Consider the following 19311-nt stretch of genomic DNA (forward strand, 5'->3'; position numbering starts at 1 on the left):
TTAATATGCTTTGTAATACAATTCCATAAAATGTCATCAAAAAAACAAGATTCAAACTTTTTTAACAGAGGCACAGAATCGACACTAAAATTCTTGGCCTAAAAAACCTAATTTTAGCTACTTTCATGCTAATTTTTAGCCAAATTCTGCACGCGACCCGGGACATTGAAGCACGTCAACTGCTCGGGTAATTCCCAGGCTAGAAAACCACACCAACAATGCTGCCTTCTGATTGGTCTAAACAGATTTTAAACTAAAGCCCTACGTAGGACGTCCAACAAAATCACAGAGATCTTAGTTTTAAGTCTTTGACGCCTCCTCCTGCAAGAAATCTGATATTTCACCAAGTAGACGCTTTCTAAAATATTACCACTATGACCACTGCGAGATACGATTATGAGAAAAATTTTGCCGGCGACGACGCTACATTCAATAGGCCAGGTTACATGTTAGACTGGCGTTTTCAAAACCTTTCCTGCCAACTTAGCTTTCCCATTTATACACTATTGTAGCGGTCTAATTCCTTCGAAACTAAATATTTCTGTCGTCATAGCCTCTTTGGTTATAAAAATCTTACGTGTGTGTCTTTACCAACGCATTAAAAGATTCATCAGCTAATATTGATTCTGCCATCCCCTTCAACTCTTCATTCTTCCAATAATTCTAAACTTATAAAACTGGACTTTCTCATTCATTCTACACGACTCCGTCGTTCACGTGATTTCATTGTTTGTTATTCGCATTTGCAATGTTAAAGATCTCGGGTGCATATGTACATGGAACATAAGAGATACAAGTACTATAGAAAATAATCCGAAGGCACAAAAAACAATGCAGTAAACATACCATTGCTGCCGTACGCGCAAAAACACGTGGTACGCAAAGCAGCTGGCAAGCTATGCTACAAGTTATGAAAAATAAATCCTGATAAAATACGAAGTGTGTTAAAAAACATTCGACAGAATGCTTAGTTAGTAGTACTTCAAGTTATGAACTCAGATTGACAATATAAAATATACTTGGCTGTATCGTCATTAACAAGAGTTCAACCGATTAAACTTGCACTGACGTTCATCGTCTATGGCACCATTGATATTATTTTACTTGCAGACATAAATGACATGTCTTGTAAAGTGACAAATAAAAACATCAGTATTTCAGACAAACCAAAAATACTAAATTATGCACTTTCAATGTACTATGAAAATACTGCTAGCATGGTGTGGTAAAAGCGAAATGATTGGTCATAGGCAATCTACGAGCAATGTTGTCGCGACGGTAAAAATTAATAGTCGTTTTCGTTTCGGTTTAAAATTCAACTGTAAAAATAAACTATTCTGTTGTTAAAATTTAAGACTAAAATTTAGGTCTGTAACTACTAAAACTAGAAAAAGGTAAACTTTCCACCTTTGCAAAAGCATAATAATTTCGGTTTATAATGCGTAGGGAAGAAAAACTTAAAACAGAAAAAAATATGTTAGAACAGTAATAGAAAATGGCCTCAAAGATGCAGTAAAACGTAACAAAAAAGAACAACGTGATAGTCTAAATAATAGAATGGTACCAACAAGTCGCAGATATAAAAAAGTAATGCAATGGGAATGACACGTCCATACATATTTATATGTAACATATATATGAAACATAACGGTGAAATCTTGGCGAAGTGTCACGACGAGGTGGTAGCGAGCTGGGAAAGATACACTGGGCCGTTGCTGCGGTTTACGTCCAAATTTGTCTGTGTAATATAGTTATCTGGCTTAATAAAATCTGGAAACAGTTACAACCATTGTTATATGACTACCAAAATGCATTACTTCAGGATTATTGTTAAACACTAGTCGATTACTAAATCTCCTTGCTGTATGCTTTTAAAATTTTTTTTAGCAATTGATAATTTATTGCCGGTTACTTGTGATGCCACTTGACCCCCGGTTGAAATATTTTCTTGAACAGAATTGTTAGAAAGAGTGTTTGATAACGATGGGTGGACCCGTTCTAAAGCACAAAATAATTTGGATTATAACTACATTTGACAAGAAACTAAAGCAAGCAAAATATATTATTCTGATACGAAAACACACAACTTCCAATTACTAAATATTTTCCTTTTCAGGCGTTTGATTAGTTCAAAGCTGAGTTATCTTTTTACTTGTAATTTTGTTTTTTTTTGTATTTTTACAGTTAAAAATAAAAGTTTATAAATAAATTTTGTAGGTAAATGTTTCTTATTCAATTGGTTTCTTACTTTTCAAAATAAAACAGCTTGTTTTTATAACTATATGGAAGACAGCTTTATAAGAATCGTGTTTTTAATCTAACTGCATGACTTTAATCGGTGACAATTGTTGCATACCATCCAATGCGTTCGGTTCTGACTTGATCACAGCAGTTGGTGACATTGCCGACGTTAGATCAAGATTAATCCCGGCAAGCGCCATACTTTGCTGCTGCAACTTCGTTATAGGGCAATCGCTAAGAAATAAATCCAAACAGGTGAAGGGAAGCCACTGGATTATGATGGTAGGTCAACACAAGTTAATTCAACTCCAATCAGTTTATCCCCAGGGGATTGAACCCACTGGGGTTGAATTTATATGGAGCCCTTTGGTATAGATGGCAATAAAATTCTTACCGATGAGACAGAAGAAGTTGCTTTAGAGATGCGATCTCATCCTTAAGTGCGGCTATTTCGTTCTGAAGAACAACAACCACAGTTGCAATACTTTTCGACAATATTAGATTATTTAGTTAAGCAAGTTATGGTTTAAATTATGTTAACTTGTACACGCAGTGTGAGTTAATGAGGAAATAAATAAGAACGTACTTGCAACGTGATGTTGGTATGGGATAAGCCTTTAGCCTTATTTTCAAGGCCATTTACCCAAATTTTTTTCTTCGTACGGCACCTAAAATAGGATATGGAATAACGCGTGATATGAAATTAACTTGCACCAAACTTCTTCAAAAGACCATTAATGAAATAACTTTAAACTTATCAATACACTGTCAAAACCCATAGCTTCATTTTAAACCAATTTGTGATGAGGAATTTGTAAATTAAACCTGCTAGCCGCAGCTCTGTTTCTTTCTAAAAATCTTTGGCGTTTGATATCAGGGTCAATATCTTGGCTTTGTCTGCCTCTTTTGCGCCCAGTTGCGGCCTGCTTCGTCTCAGTGGTCATACCTGCGCAGTTCTATGAGAAACAATTAACAATGATGTTGGCTGATCAAAGAGTAAACTGGGGCAAGTTGGTGTAAAATTTTTTATTCAGATTTTTTGAATTTTAGTATTTTTTGCATTTGGAAACGTTACAATTGACATATAACAAAGTTTTTACCGATATTATTGATTTTATATTATTTGTCAACTACTGATACAAATAGAAAATTGTAATAAATACTTCACTTTGCAAGGAATTTAATATAGAAATTTCTTCTGAAAAATCTCTCAGAATGGTTTTAAGAAATATGTTAACCAGTTACCGGTACAATATGTGAGCCAATTAAATCAATAAATGATTGGGTTTTGCAGGCCTTCAGGCCAACTTTTGAAATCTATGTACTTAAGACTGTGTTAAATAGTCAATTATTATGTGTGGAATTAAGTTTATTACATCCGATTTCTTCACTTTGAAGTATGATAGAAATATTCATGGTTATACCTGATTGGCAAAAACTTGGTGTAGTTGTGGATTGTTACTTGTCAGTGTTTCTTTTAATTTCTATAAACATGAAACACCAAAAAATGCACCATTGTGAACAACAACGACTGAACTATTTCTGAATTGTTTAACAAGGCAACGAAAATAAAAATTAACTGTTTCTATTCTTCACAAGCATTTTGTCAAATTTCTAGCACATGGGTTATAAAGTGGTTAAAATGATAACGTATTGCACATCTACGAGAAAAAAGTTGACAAAAATAGTTACCCAAAGTCGAATGGGTTACTCACCTGTTTAGCATCTAATAAATTAGAATTACTCCCAAATTCACTTGGTAAGTCAGGTAAGGTTGCACGATTCAATGGGTTTGATTGGTCGGTCTAATAAAAAATTATACACGTGGTTGACCAGAATATTTGTAATGCAATGTATAAAGTTATTATCACATAACAGCCATTACACAATAGCACAATATTAATATCAATTTTGAGTCGCACTGTTAGAATTTTCCTGATGTTATGCATTTGAATTACAGCCAAATTTCTATTCTGGCCATTGGTTACGTTGAAAAATATTGCCAGTCGAACCGTATTTATGCAATTACAATTTCTAACACTCAAGAACAAAACAAAGTGAAATTTGTTTTACTTCAAGTTGCCGACAAAATGCTGGAAGAAGTTTGAAAAGCTTAGCAACGCTATTAAATGAAAATAATTTTGACTATTCTAAGAAAGAAATTTGCTGCATATATATTATACGGATTTCAATACCTTGCATATATCTATGTGGATCTTGCATCTATTAGGGATTACAGAATACATCAGTATTTAAAATACCATAAAATCATTCATCTCTTTCACATGTTAAACTCATGTACGCCAACAATTGGTATCAATTGAATCACCATAAACAACATGTTCAGTCCAGATCATATAACGACATCGGAATTGTTATAGCCCGTTCAAGTACGACCACAATCTAGCTTGGTTTAAAGTTACTATTTCAATAATTGAAGGTATAAATTAGGACGAATAAACAGCAACACACACCATGTAAGTGTTTAAGAATAAAACAGAAAAGTGACAACGCCATGATTTTTTTACCAGAATATCGACATAAATTTCACAGCACAAATTACCTCTAGTTCTCCTTTCATTTAAAACGTATTGCTCTTGCTATATAAATAAAGTGTTCTGAAACAACTGGGTGTGCGATGGGCACGTTTGTCAAACAGCAAATGTCACTAACAATATTTCATATCATTCTGGTACGTGTACTATGTGTTGTATACATCTAGATCTAGCAATCTGTATGTCTAAAAATTAAAAATCGCAGATCAAGTTTCAAGTAAGAAAACATAGGTTGACTTTAATTGTTGCCTCATGCAACGTTTGTATGCGATAGACTTTTAAGTTTCGTCATTAACATATTTCACTACATTCAGAAACTTGCTACCATGCTGCATGTTGCATGTTGCATGTTGTATTTTGTATGTTTCGGTTTGAAGTCACCCAGTAGTGGATATAAACATACAATTAATATATGTTAGCAGTTACATGCAAACAATAACATTGGACAGGATAGCAATTTGTTTCAGATTATCAAACCACTCTGTGGTCTGAATCGGTGTTTTTTCTTTGCCGGGCTGGTTTCAGCCGATGGGCCCACGTTTGATACCATCGCTATAAACCTAACAAAGTGTCCAATATATCAATAAATAAACAAAACTCTAACTCACCATCTGAGAGATACTGGATGAAGAGACATCTGAATCTGAGAAACAAGGCATTGGGTCATTAGATGATATAACAACTATGGGGTTTGCTGAGGAAGTATTGGAGGAAGGATTGTGAGAAGACAACATCATACCATTGCCGTTTTGCTGTTGAACTGAAGGATATGTTGACCTTCCGTTGGCGCTGTTAAAACAAAATATTAGTTGATCAGTTGATCACCAAACTATGTAGCTGCCTAACATTTACGTGAAACTTTTGTTTGAAATTAAAGGCGGTTATAAATTATTAATTAAAATTTATTTCGTGACCTGCAACGGGTACGCCAAAAGAAGGCTTACACTAACTCTAGATTTCAACAGTTTCCCATTGCTCAAGGGTTACAGTTGCTGTAAATATATATATTTTTGCAAAATATGGACAAGAATGGAGAATCAATTACTGTTTTGGGACCATGGTAGGAATACATAAGATCTTATGAAACAATGTATACAATGTAAACCGACTTTTGGCTCACGTTTATAAAAACCACGTCACTGCCCACATAATTAAAACATAGAAATCAAACAGGGACACAATTATTTTGGTAGCACAAATATCACTGTATTTGCAGCACAAAATCTTCTCTTAAAAATGACTCAAACTGCCTTTTGACAGCATTTGCCATGCACAGTAACATGCAAAGAAGATCTATATTCTATACTTTTGTAGACTCATGACATTTCCAAGTAATTCTACTCCAGTAATTGTGTTCAATGTTTAGAGGGATAGGTTTTGCACTATAGAATTATTTTTTCAATTTGTCTTAGTATAATTAACCATGTAGGCCATTTTCACTTCCTATAACATGTTCTGCTTAGGTATATATACATCATACATGCTTAAAAACCTCATATATACAAAGTATTCTGAAAATATGTATGCCATCAAATATGATAATGATTTTAAATCAAAGTTATTTTCTTTGAAAATGATAAGAATAACCTAATCATGAAATAAACGAGAATTAATTTTTAACTGCACCGAAGTGAATGATCACATTTTAGATTGATTCAAAATGTGACATCATATAGTAAGGATGTGGTGAAACACAACTAGAGTACAATGCTAAGAATACGAAAACATACCTTTGAGTGTAGTTTTTCTCGGGCAGCAAAGTGGGTACACTTTGAGTGATAATTGATGGAATATGTGACATATCCGATAACGAATTGCTTGGATTAGCGATTGATGTATTTTGCTCTTGCTTTGACTCGACCATGGGAGGAGCCGGTAACGTTCTGCTTCTCTGCAACTAAAAAACATAGTGAGCAATTTCATTCTATCGAAATATAACAAATGGGGCTAAATTTACAATCTGCAACAGAATTTCACTCTTTAAATGTATATATAACATTGAAGGACACCACTGCATCACGTGAGCACTATACATTTTGAAACCGTAAGATACACTAAAATACTTGAAATCTTTGTTGAGATTGGAATACTGAACTTGCCAACAAGATATGTCGAAACTATAAATGCTGAAAACAAGTCTTACTGGGGCGTGAGAGGTGGCCGGTAGCATGGTGGAAGAAGGCACCTCAGACACTGAATTGTCTTCACTTGCATTTAGGCTAATAGTGGAAGGAGCTGATGCGTTGGTTGTCGCTGATGACGAGGAAGCTGACGCAGCAGCAGCGAACATGGCCTGAAAATAATAATCGGTCACGGGTTGGACTTGTGTTGATAACTCTACTGCTAACCAAGTGCGTTTAATTTGGAAGATGTAACATTTTAGTGATCTAACAATGATCTTACGTGAGTGAAAGCGGCTGCTCTCTGTTGTGCATCAGCCATCATCGACGGACACATTCCCGGGAGGTAACCTGCAACAATAAAGCTAAAAGTAAATTTCCGAAAATGTCCGTTAAACCTGAAGATAGATTGATGTCATTGTACGAATACATGAGCGACATTAATCAACAACTTAAATACCAATGAGGTAAATAGATACTGAAGGCAAGAGCATAAATCCGTATTTCGATCATCGAATATCCACTACTGGTATGCGCATTAGGATAAACTAACAGTATAAATTAACTTTATAAATGTATAAAATTAGGTTATACTAAGCTCAAAGTTCCATGTAGCGTTACACTTTGCAGACATTATTTTTACACCGTCAACACTTAATTGCATAACAATTCAATATTTCATAAAATCTTCTGCTTTTATTAAATTATTTTCAACTCCACAGAAACACCATGTTAGACTGTTTTAGGACATCGAAAAAGGCAGCATGGTTTATATTATTATAAACAATTAGTGGTTTATAAGTGTATAGTTTTTACAGTTTAATCTTATGTATACTTTAATATAGTATATATAGTATAGTGTTGTATAGTATAGTGTTATGTCAATCTGTTACATTTATAGCCCAGAAAACTTCCAAGTTTAAATTCAAGGCATCATTGTCAATTCATGGTTACAATGGTTCATTAAACAAGGTAACACAGTGATTTTCAATGGGAGGCACCAAGGGAGGACTTCAAACTTTTGACAGAGGCTGATTAGCAACTAACAAGTGAGGCGAATATTACAATGTTATGACAAGGCGTGACAGAGATAAAAGAAACTATGTACATGGCACACTGAGATATTTATATAAGAGAAGCAAAAGCCACAATTACATTTTTTTTAAATGTTGTTATGAATTGGGTTACTTTTAGAAATAACATTAAATAAATTTCAATATATTGCTGTAAGTGCATGCAAACGTTCATGTCACACGGTTCGAATTACTTTGGTGAAGAGAATAAGATAATGAATAATGTTGCATTTTTTATTGGGTAAAGGGAGCAATACGGACCACCAGTATACCGGTATAAAATGTTTGAATTTTTTTTTGAAAATTTTATAGAAAATTAGATGTATATAATTGTTTTACAACAAGTTATCTTTAGAGAAACCTGAATTCTCATAATGGGTAAAATACTACTCCAAGAAGAGCAAGTGTTAACATGTAACAGAATTAATTATGAGGACAATAAAATATAATCACAAAACCACAGGATAATCGTAATATTTTAAAAGGACATAATGAAGACGTTTTGCAGTCCATTAGGTAGAGAGACAGTGCACTTGGTGGTACCGGTATTGTAGATATTAGGAAGATAGATAATGTTATATGACTCTGATAATACAACGCAAGAATAGGTTACCAATTACGTCACATAGCATGACCTGCTCACTAGTTATATGTGCATTCACAAACACAAAACAACTATTTTTTCAAAAGTCTATATTACCAGATGGAAATGGCATTAGAGTTGGGCTAAGCAAATTGGCTGGGACTTGCATGGGTGATGTTGCAGTGTATCCTTGAAGAGCAGGAATAAGTCCTTGAGGAGACGGTAAAAGTGGGGGCACCAGAAACTGCCCAGTAGCTGTTGGTAGGGCGACTGGTGACGGCAAGGTGGGTGTGAGAGCGATTACATGGACAGGCTGAAAACAAGATTGACAGTAAATTGACATAAGTACACAATCTGTATTTATTTTATAATATTATCAACATAAACAAGCATTAATGGCAAATGGCAAAGCAAATTATACACTGCAAATGACAAATACTAATAAAATACAACATTACTAAAATCAAATGCAGTAATCAATTCAAATTAAATTCAAATAATAATAATGCAATTTCCCAAATTATAATAACTAATGATAACAGTTACAGCTACAAGTTATTATGACACTAGCAGTTAAATGATGATACTAGTTATTGCTGCAGCCATATTTTATCACGGTCATTGATTTATTTTAGCAAACTACATATCTCAGCTAAAAACATAAGAATTAGAGCAAGACAGACAGATACAAGTACAGAAATAAACTGTATTATATACCGCAGCCAGTGAATATGTCGTTCCATCAGTTGAAGCAACCGAATAGGACGGAGATTTTGACTTGTTGTTCAAAGCTTGCAATTGCTGGGCCACTGCAGCCCGTTTCTGTATTGATGTAATAATCTGAAATCAGTGGTGGTAGGACTGTGTTTTTGAACTAGTAGCCATTAACTGCGAGCATTAAGTAAGACAGTTTTTTTTCTACAAAATTAACGCAGGCTGTCTTAATTTGGTGATGTAATGTTCCTATTTGCCAATCTCCAACCTAGATATGGTTCTATTTCAATGTCTTTTTAATTTTCAAAAAAAAACACTTTAAAAATTATTAAACTTCATTACATGTATAAAGAACGTTAGCAAGATACATTTCACTCGTAATAATTACACTGAGATTAAACGAACGTAGTTAAACATTGCCGGCTCAATAACGTCTTTTAAAATCCAATGAGGTTTTTTAAACCTTGCACTGCTTCTCAATCATCTATAAGCATGCTAAACCAAAACCACATCCATACCATACAATAACAAATACGCTATTGCTATTGGATAATTGCTGCCAATAAAATAAATGGAGCCGATACAAGATAAAACCGAAAACAAAATGATGAACTTCCACCTCTTTTTGTGCCGTTTTGAATTCTCTGTCGAATGGATTAAGTTCGTCAAACAACCCCATTTGATTTCCCAAATGTAAAAACCGCGTTGGGGTGGGAGTTTGGTCTAAAAATAATATTAAATTGCACTGATTGCTTGACCTAGCTAAAGTTTTAGTCGTTAGTTGTTAGTTTTCTGTTTATCTTAAAAAAAACAATGGTGCAGGCACTGCAACAATCGTGCTTAATAATTAGTTATACTTGAGCGTACTTTGATCATACATGAGATAACGGACAGAAAATGATACTTAAAAAAGTGTGAAATCTCAGAACAAAAATTACGACACTTGATCAATAAAACATAATATAATTGAATGGTAATCCATAACTTCTACTTTTAATGCTAATGTTATACAGACAATACACGATTTGTAATGGATTTCACAGGCTACGCATAAGAAAAAGTTTGTATCTTACATAGAAAACACGTAAAACTTCAAGCTCTAGTTAAAACTTATCCACATTTAAACTAAAACCATGGCTTCAAAAGGGTAAGATTTCACAAAAAACTTCGACGCTATCCTCATATAGCAACATAAATAAAAGCATTTCCAGCAATACTGATATCACTTTTCATACCTACTGGAAGAACATCAGCCAAGCTGTTTAGCTTGGATGAGCCGAGTGTTAGAGTCATTTGATGTTTCTGCTTGTGGATGGCGAGCTGATCCGGACTACTAAACTTCTAAAAATTAAACATTAAAAGTTTGAAAAATCTATAACGTCACACCCTTCACATAATCCAATATTTCGAAATGTAGCAGCAAGTTGTACAGCTTAAAATTTAAAAAAAATTTGTCTGGAAATTAATGTTCTATTTACATTATAAGTCAAACCTGATTACACCCGGAGGAAGGACAAACAAACTGACGTTCATTTGCATCTTCATTTTCTATGTTTGCTGACGGATCAGCAGCATCAGACATATTTTTATGAATATTTAAAGCAGTTGCTCAGTTAAACACCTTCACTGCAAAACGTATTTACAGAAAAAAACTCACATTCATTCTGCATGATACGACGCAATTTTGTGTCAAAAAACGGTCTCACATTTAGATAAGAAAAAACCAACACAGAAAACATATATGTCAACGAATAACTAAGTTAACATTTTACAAAAATTTACATGTATGTATTTAACAGCAGACAATTTAGCAATGTTACTTGAAAAAAAAAGTATATCAATTTTAATATCTTATACTTTGACGAACATTCAAATACTGCTAGATCTTGCTGATTAAAATGCATTGAATAAGTTGCAGGTGTAAAATTTCTGCTGCATGCACAGTTTAACTACGTTATCATTCTACAAAAGTTATCCAGGAAAACAAAAATGTACATAAATGGCAGTAATTAAACTAACAGAACTTTTTTTGGTATAACTATTACCATACCGTTTAAGAACATTACATCATTGACAACCAGGGTTTAAAACATTGTATCATGATAATTATTTGTAGTAACTAATTCTTCACATACCCCAACAGATATCTCGGCAAGTTTATCGTAATTTTACCTTCATATAAGTGTTCAGCAGAGAACTTGCCGTATTGATAATTAACAAAAGTTTAGAGTTTCTCCAGGGTTAAACATCCAGACCGCTGAATTGTTTTGCTTGTTCCCTAACTCTCTTGTCATACTCGGAACGATTCTGGCTGTAAATAGCGTAAGCCTCTGCTTGAGCAGGATCGTTAATATTTGGTTCATTTAAAAGGTCTTGTATGCCAAGAAGAATTTGTTTAATTGTAATAGCCGGCCTCCAGTCCTTGTCTTCATCAAGTATCGACAAGCACACTGTTCCAGATGGATAGACATTTGGGTGGAAGAGTGCCGGTTCAAATCGACATTTCGGTGGAGACGACGGGTAATCATCTTTGAATATCATTCGTATTTTGTACAGGCCACCTTCCCATGAAGTGCCCTTTTTTCCAGGTATTGCACACTCCCAGTTCATCAAGTTCAATGTTCCATCAGGATTCTTTGTCGGTTTCGCAACAAAACCAAAAGGATGGTCCTTCCTCCATGCCTTCCTTTCCTCAGAAAGCCTCGCACTTGCAATTCCATTCATCTTAGCTCTTCACAGCCTTATATAGGGCACAACCTTGTATTTTACAACTGCAGGAAATAATATCACTTAAATTGGTGCTGTAACAAGCTACTATAGCAAATATACACACCAGAAAACAATGGCTGCTTAACTATCTATGATATAGTAAATATTCCGTTTTTGTATTTCGGGAACGACTGTGCTCAGGACTTTGTGTAATGCACTGTGTAGATTTGTATTTATATTATTAAAATAAAAATGTGTAAAAGTGGAAAGAAGCGCAGGTGTAATGTAGGGAATGCCGGTACCATGATCTACACTTTCCAACATAGGCGCCGAACTTTAATAATTCCATGGTGTGCAACTAGAACTACACACGAACGTACCCTTATTTAGGCTAACTTTTGTGAGCATGCTTCCTGAACTAAGCAAGCTGTATTGGTATAAGTGTTTTATACCACATAGAATGTAAACTTCGATAAGTTAAAACTGTTTAAAGTTTAAAACTTTTAAATGCCATTTGCCCAAATAGTAAACAATAGACTTCAATTTGCCATGAAATCTCGTGCATCATAGATCACACCTGTGTATTCGGTTCTCCCTGTTCGTTTTGCATGAAAAGTTGGAAACCAAACTACCAAACTCAAATGTGTCCGACCAGCAAAGCAAACGTATTTCTGTGCTAACACATACTAAAACGTCTGTCATTAGCAGTAAGAACTGCTTCAAATAATTGAAACATTTTTTTTTGGATAAGTAGCACAATGACCATAAATAACCTTCACAGCGAACAGCGACTTGCACACGACGCACGCCACAAATATTGTATCGGTTGTCTGTGTAATATCCTTTTCTGATTTTTCGGTTCTATGCAATTGGTTTAAAACGTAGCTTACACAGGTAGAGATAATTAATGTATTTCTAAAGATGCTTATCGTTTTATTCAAAATTTGTGCTACTTTTCAAGCATGAGCCATGCATATGTCGCATGCTGAGCTTAGTGCCAAAAGTTTTGCATGAAAAAGACCTTTACAACTTACACACAGTGTTTTAGGACACTACCTGATATGCTCTCCTCGAAAGACCAACCTTGACGGTTGTTGCAAATATGAAGAAAACAGTTTGCAAATTAGCTTAAGGTTTGTTTTCTGCTTCCTAGTTACTTATTCAGCGATTTATATAAGTAGCCTTTATATAATAAGTAAAAGCATGATTAACTACATAATAGGCTGTTAACATCATACGCGAATAAGTAAATTAAAAACGAAAGTACAGTCAGGTAGCCAAGTTCACATTTTGAATAAGAACCGTTACTGAATGAATAACAAAAGAACTCGTAACTAATTTCATCCTGGTTTCAAAGTGGGAATTAAAAATTTTTCCCCACTTCTTTTGTTCTCGTTTTCTGGTTCGTTTTCTCTTCGTGCGCCTTTATTCCTTTTGTTTTCACTGACGGCCAACGAAAATTTTAGTTAAACAAGACGGTTCTGCTCTAACATTATGCGAGACCTTTGGTGATAATGTAAATCGTGTAAAACAATGGACTAAACCAAGATCATAAATCACACTTTGCAGTCATGTCAGTTCGTTTTTTCTTTGCTTTTTATGTGACGTTATGTTTTTTCAAATTCCACCACACCAACAATTTCCAATTTCCACAGCTGGGTTTGGTGCCAGTCCTTCCCAGCTTTCACTATATTGTAATCTGGCATGATCCATGTTTTAAAAAATCTTAGGAAAAATTACACCGCCCGACTGACTAACAGAATGATTATAAAAAGTATTAAACATATTCAGAAAGTAGTGCACTTGTCATACCAAACGTTTTACCTAAGCACACAAAATTTCTCATGGAAAACCACTATATTCTACATACTAGGCTGGACAGTTCTTTAAAAATATTAAATTATGTTTTTTACATGAATAGAATAAAGAAAGTAACGCATCTAAGAAATGCCACCTTAATTTCAACAGTGAGTAACCAGAAACTACTGTATTGCCATTTCCCAACGTTAATTCATGGATTGTGAGGAATTATGAAAAATGATATTTCTGGCTTCACAGCAATTGATAAAATAGTGTCGCACAGTATAAATTGGTACCCTTATACTTCTAGTGCTTGAGAAGACTGTCAGTATTTCAATAAAAGAAAATCATATGTTTCAAACTTTTTTCCTAGCTCGTAGTAATCTAATTAACCTAAATTGTATAGCCTCGGATAGTTGACTGCATGAATAGGCGAAAACGAAACGAGAAGGGGTCAAACTAAAATCCTGAAAAGGCTGAAACGAAGAAAATAGGTGTAGCTAGGAAATGTTAGGTGTGTAATGTTTTCAATTTTAGCCTTTCAAACTTTAGTGTGTGCTAGGCTACGGGAAGCTCCAAGAATAGGCTACTTGTTACCGTACGGTATCAATTTATAACTGTACAATAGAAAAACATCTTCTGTATAGGGAAAGATTTTAAAAGAATATCTTTATAATTCAGCAAAGAAAACTACTGAAGTCAAGAAAAACTATGAAGTGAAAAACGCGTAAAATAACACTCACACACAAACTTGTGACGAAACCTTCGCACTGAGTGGAAACCTTATTAGTCATTACGCTTCTAGCGATATAAATGCTTATTTTTACTAGCATAGCAGGGCAAATATAAATTCCTTATTCAAATAATGATCGGTTGATCGGTTTGAAGCTGCTTACCACTTATTTATTCAACTTACTTATTCAATTACTTATTTGCAGTTTTAATTTGTATCCAGTTACCTGCTTACTAAAGTAGGAAAATAATTGCATTGATTACCTTGGTGAACCAAACCAATGAGGTGAATAATTTTAACGCTAGGTGCAGCAAAACACAAACTAAACTACAGGCTAGGTGGCAGCAAGACACCACGCTTATTTGCCAAAAAAACCATTGTGTTCATTCTACTGCTAACAGAGTGGCGGTACTGACGTCCTTCAACGTACTGCCGAGATTAAGAAAAGTACTGGAGAAATTTTAGTGGACAACTTTCAGGTTGTCGCAAAGAGAAATAACGAAATTAAAACTGTCAAAAGACTGACACGTCTCAGTTTTTGAACGAGAAAACGACCACCAAAGAAGAGATTTAAAAGGCTTAAGTGAGGAGGCAGAATTTCCTTTCGACAAGATCGTGGATATAGTGGAAACGAAAGGCCCCAAAGCTGATATTGCGAAACCCTATCTACACTATGTGTGGCCGACCCTGCACACAGTCACAGCAAAACGTGGCGTACAGTTGCATTGTTTGCTGTAGAAACTTGAAATTTGTTGACTTTTCCTAAAAAAGGTTCGGTTATCTTTCCGTGTTTGTTTTATAAAGTTTGATTTTGTAATTATTGAAATATTGTCATAATTTTGCTCTCTCTCCGCATTGAAGTGTATCGTTTTCGTTTAATCATTCACGCACAACTAACTCGACTAACTGTTGTCTTCTCGCAGTCAGCTGGTTTTCCGCATACCGGGGCGCTGTGGGAGAAAAGCTTCTAGAAATGTATCACTTGTAGAATTACTAAATTTACACTTAATGCACTTTCTTTAGCTTTACAATTATGATGTATACAGGAAGCCAGATGTTTTTGCTACTAACCTGTAAAAATCCGATCAGTTTGCGACGTATAGTTTTCCAGTAATTAACGATTGAAAATTTGTGTGCAGTGCCGGCCACACATAGCTAAAATAGTAATGTCGCGCACTCGGGTTCAAGACGAATTTTGTATAGTGGAAGACGTATAAGCGCCATATTTGTTTGCAAGGTGACATTACCTTGAAAGTTGGCAAAGACCATTCCGTGGGAATTAACTTAAAAATTTAATATGGAACCAATTTTGCCGTCGCGTTCGTGACGTAAAAATGACGTCATATTTTATGTTTTTCCACATTTTCATGAACATTTTTCTGATTTTCATAAACACGTTGAGACGTCTTTTAGCCTATAACTTCTAAATTATCTGAAGTGTGACGAGCAACAATGTGACGTCATCTTATATGACGGCATATTGAAACACGCCGTTCAGAAAACATTTGTTTTCTTTATTTGAATAGTTTTGAAACCTTCGAAAATATAGAGAAGCAAATGACGCACCAAGCAACATGACGTCATCGTATCACAATACGCATTATGACATCAAAACGGTAACGTAAGTCACCAGGAAAATTTCGAGATATAAGTGCGGAATAATAACCACCACACAAGAAAATGCAGGATAGAAATACAAACTTGCCCATGCTTTCAAGGTTTTAAAACGCAAAACAATGATATGACGAGTATGTTCAGTCAGTAAAAACTTGTTTGGAGTTGCATAAACTTGCTAAGTTTTTCAATTTGATCATCGCGGTCCTACTGTTATAACAGCTTTCTATAAAAAATCACAGCATTTCTGGCAAAATTACAAAACGTCGAGGACACCAGGAATACAGTAGCTTTGCAAACCGACAAAATGGCGACATAGGTGAAGCTTAGTAGCTTACACATATAGAAGCAATATACGTGTAAAGTTTTCCGATAAATACTTTGTTACTGCCTATTACAGGTTATTTTATATCACCCAACAAGCTGGATCAAGCGATGACCTTAATTTGTTTAGTTGTGGAGGCGCAACCTCTCACGTCCCAACGGATAAAATTACGTCGTCCCTTCTCACGACATGCTACCGCCCTTCAACGGTCCAACTTCGGCCTTCTCAGTGTCTGGAGCAACATATGGGAAGAAACTACAAAACCAACCCAGCTCACAGTCCTCACTATAGAACCAAAACCCCACGGGAGTAGAACTACCTAGAAAAGTTTGGGTGAAGCTTAAATGCTTTCAAACTAGGGTGGGACGTTTCGACGGTAACATGTTTCTTTGGGGCCTTACCGACTCTGCGAATGTGGATCGAATCCACAGACGACAAATTAACGGAAACCGTCATCCATAGTTACCCTTAATATACCGTACTCGCACGTGTCTGATTTTGAACCTCAGACTAAAAGTCATCGGGTGCCAACGCCGTTCGGTCCAAGTTACTTAATTTTAAATGGCGAAAACTAGAAGTAAATTCGCCGCACATTAAATCCTTCAACCGCGCTATTCTTTCGACAGCGCGTAAGTGCAGTCTACAACAAAACATTCAGCATGGTTGGATTTCTTCTTCGTCCCTTTTGGTAAGATTATGCAAAACTACTTTCAGAATCCACGAGCAAACCGGAAATGAAACCGTGAAGCGAGAACTCTACTTGGTGCTGAAAATTCTGCGCGACTGAGCATTTTCAAATGAAAAGTAAATCGCACCATTTGCAACTCGTGCACTGTTATTAATTAAGGCATATGGCAATCTTACTAACTGAACATTCACTGCCACGCAAGCCTGGCCCTGATTTCAAATGTGTCACTTATACGTGTAGGCTGAAGCCATACGTCGCACGAACAAGTTTATTTCTTCATAAACACACAAGTGTATGATTACACAACAACGACCACGAACGTTCAAATTCCAAGTGGAAAAAATAGTAATCGCCGAATGTTCTAGAGTAGGTCGTATGAAATATGCAACTTAGTTTAACAAAAATGGGAACGCATTGAAAAGGACTGTTCATGGAAGTCCCGTAAACGTAAATCGACATCGTAAGAAGATAGGAAAATATAAACACAAGGTCAACTTAATACTACGCGGTTGCAAAACCAACCGGTAAGTGAAAACTACAGGGTAACCATTACGAAGCTGCCTTTGTACATAGCACGTCACAGGTCATTCCAGGGTTATCCACAGCCATCGCCACAATGTTCAACTCCTCAGAGTTGTTCATTGACGTTCCAGAATGTTCGTTCTCTTTCTGTTTTCTGTTAGAAAAAGGCGTTTAAAGCTTTTTACATCAAACACCTAATTTTCGGCAAAGCGACAGTTTTTATAGAGGCCGAGTTTTTGGTGAGTTCGATTAATCGTAACATAGGTAAATGGCAATAGTGGGTACGGAATCACAATAAACGTTTGGTAATTTGAAACAAGGCGTAGCAGATGCTGGTATGTATTCACAGAACCACAACGCTTTTAGAAAATAGATCAAGGGCAATCGCACAAACCCACCTGCAAGCGTCGCATACGTATTCACATTCACTCGCTTCCGAAGCGCTGATCTTAACGCAAACACAGTGGAACCATTGCTCGCATCCCCCGTCGCATTGCAGCCAGTCAACTTCCTCCCCTACAGGTTGCAGACACGATTGGCGACCCTCCGTGCCGATTTCGACGGAGCAGAACGCGTATTCGTCGTCGTCGGTGAACTTGGTTGAGATGATGTTCTGAAAACATTCGCAGCAGTCAGTGATGGAAATAAGAGCAGAAAAACAGTTGAAGAAACACGCGCATTGCGTATTCGCATGAACGACTAATTCGTATATTTGTGTATGCAATATATGTTTTTAAAAAATACAGGGACAACATTGTTTGGATTCCTCTTCGCGTGTGTTTCTAGAAAAAAATCAAACCTGTTTGGCGTCCACTCTTTTTCTTCTCTTCTCAGGCTTCTGCTTCGTTTCTTTCTCGTCCAGCTGCAGTAACATAGACAATGGCACAAGAATCAAACTAAAATCGTGATTTCATTCAACGAGGCATGCGGCACGTACACACTACACACAAAACAAAAAGCTGAAACTGTGCTTCGTAAATTACATTGCTTTTGCTTTTCTTCTTCTTGTCCGGGAATAAGCCTTCTTTCTTCTTCTTTCTGCGCTCGTTCAATTCTTTTTTCTCCTCTTCCAGCAAAGCGACAAAGCTGCAAGAATAAAAGAATTTTTAATTTTTTTTTAAGAATTCATCTTCTCTATGAATAATAATAAAAGAGTCCAACTACAACCTATTAGTTAGTAAGATGAATAGGAAATTAGTGAACGTTGGGAAAACAACGAAGTCCAACACACAAGATAAAAATTTAGGCCATCTCAGAATAGTTGCCAGCGTTAACGAGGCAACTTTTACAATAAAAAATGTATTACACACACAAATAAAATTTTTGTAAACAAGACATTTTAATGCAGCAGCGCTTCTCATACCGGCGTCCGTGAAGGTTTTCAACGGGTGGGCAAAAATATCTTAATTTCAAAATAAACGTCATATACAGAATTTGTTTGACCGTACATCATTATTCCAACGTTACTGGCTAAGGCATTCTGTCAGCGCTTTTTTCGATTTATTCATAATCTGCTAAGCTTTCCGTGGACATAGAAGTTACCTATCGGCTTTGCTTTTGGGCAAGCAAAAGAGATGCAACCGGTTCAAAGGGTTGAGAACGACTGAAAATCAAAGTAGGATAGCGACCCATAC

The 19311-nt window shown here is 35.6% G+C and overlaps 3 protein-coding genes across 5 annotated transcripts in view; all 3 read right to left on the reverse strand.

Annotated features, from left to right (window-relative positions):
• Positions 1–712: 712 nt before the first annotated feature.
• Positions 713–10919, reverse strand: LOC143465149 (cyclic AMP-dependent transcription factor ATF-7-like). 2 transcript variants are annotated; one of them, XM_076963326.1, is made up of 18 exons: positions 10779–10919; positions 10522–10627; positions 9906–10009; positions 9290–9394; positions 8690–8885; positions 7200–7267; positions 6940–7089; positions 6527–6693; positions 5536–5585; positions 5405–5439; positions 3957–4046; positions 3666–3725; positions 3067–3197; positions 2828–2909; positions 2636–2697; positions 2357–2475; positions 1913–1998; positions 713–1738 (listed from the first exon to the last, which is right to left on the reverse strand). In XM_076963326.1, exons 1-18 carry the CDS (start codon positions 10866–10868, stop codon positions 1670–1672), a joined length of 1770 nt encoding a protein of 589 aa, XP_076819441.1. In that variant the 5' UTR covers positions 10869–10919; the 3' UTR covers positions 713–1669. The 2 variants fall into 2 exon arrangements, with proteins under 2 accessions (XP_076819441.1, XP_076819440.1); XM_076963325.1 differs by having other exon boundaries at positions 5405–5585.
• Positions 10913–12077, reverse strand: LOC143465151 (SUMO-conjugating enzyme UBC9-B). The gene has a single exon (XM_076963328.1). The coding sequence runs from the start codon at positions 12008–12010 to the stop codon at positions 11528–11530; it is 483 nt and encodes a 160-aa protein (XP_076819443.1). The 5' UTR covers positions 12011–12077; the 3' UTR covers positions 10913–11527.
• Positions 12078–17405: 5328 nt separating this feature from the next.
• Positions 17406–19311, reverse strand: part of LOC143465145 (lysine-specific demethylase 5A-like) — a 28727-nt gene continuing 26821 nt past the window's right edge. For both annotated transcript variants that reach the window (XM_076963317.1, XM_076963318.1), the window contains exons 34-37: positions 18661–18763; positions 18477–18539; positions 18076–18290; positions 17406–17831 (exon numbers count right to left, since the gene is read on the reverse strand). In XM_076963317.1, the coding sequence (XP_076819432.1) occupies positions 17705–17831; positions 18076–18290; positions 18477–18539; positions 18661–18763 (508 nt within the window). In that variant the 3' untranslated portion in view covers positions 17406–17704. The remainder of the gene's footprint in view (positions 17832–18075; positions 18291–18476; positions 18540–18660; positions 18764–19311) is intronic.

The sequence above is a fragment of the Clavelina lepadiformis genome, chromosome 7 (genome assembly GCF_947623445.1).
Source record: "Clavelina lepadiformis chromosome 7, kaClaLepa1.1, whole genome shotgun sequence".
NCBI lineage: Eukaryota > Metazoa > Chordata > Ascidiacea > Aplousobranchia > Clavelinidae > Clavelina > Clavelina lepadiformis.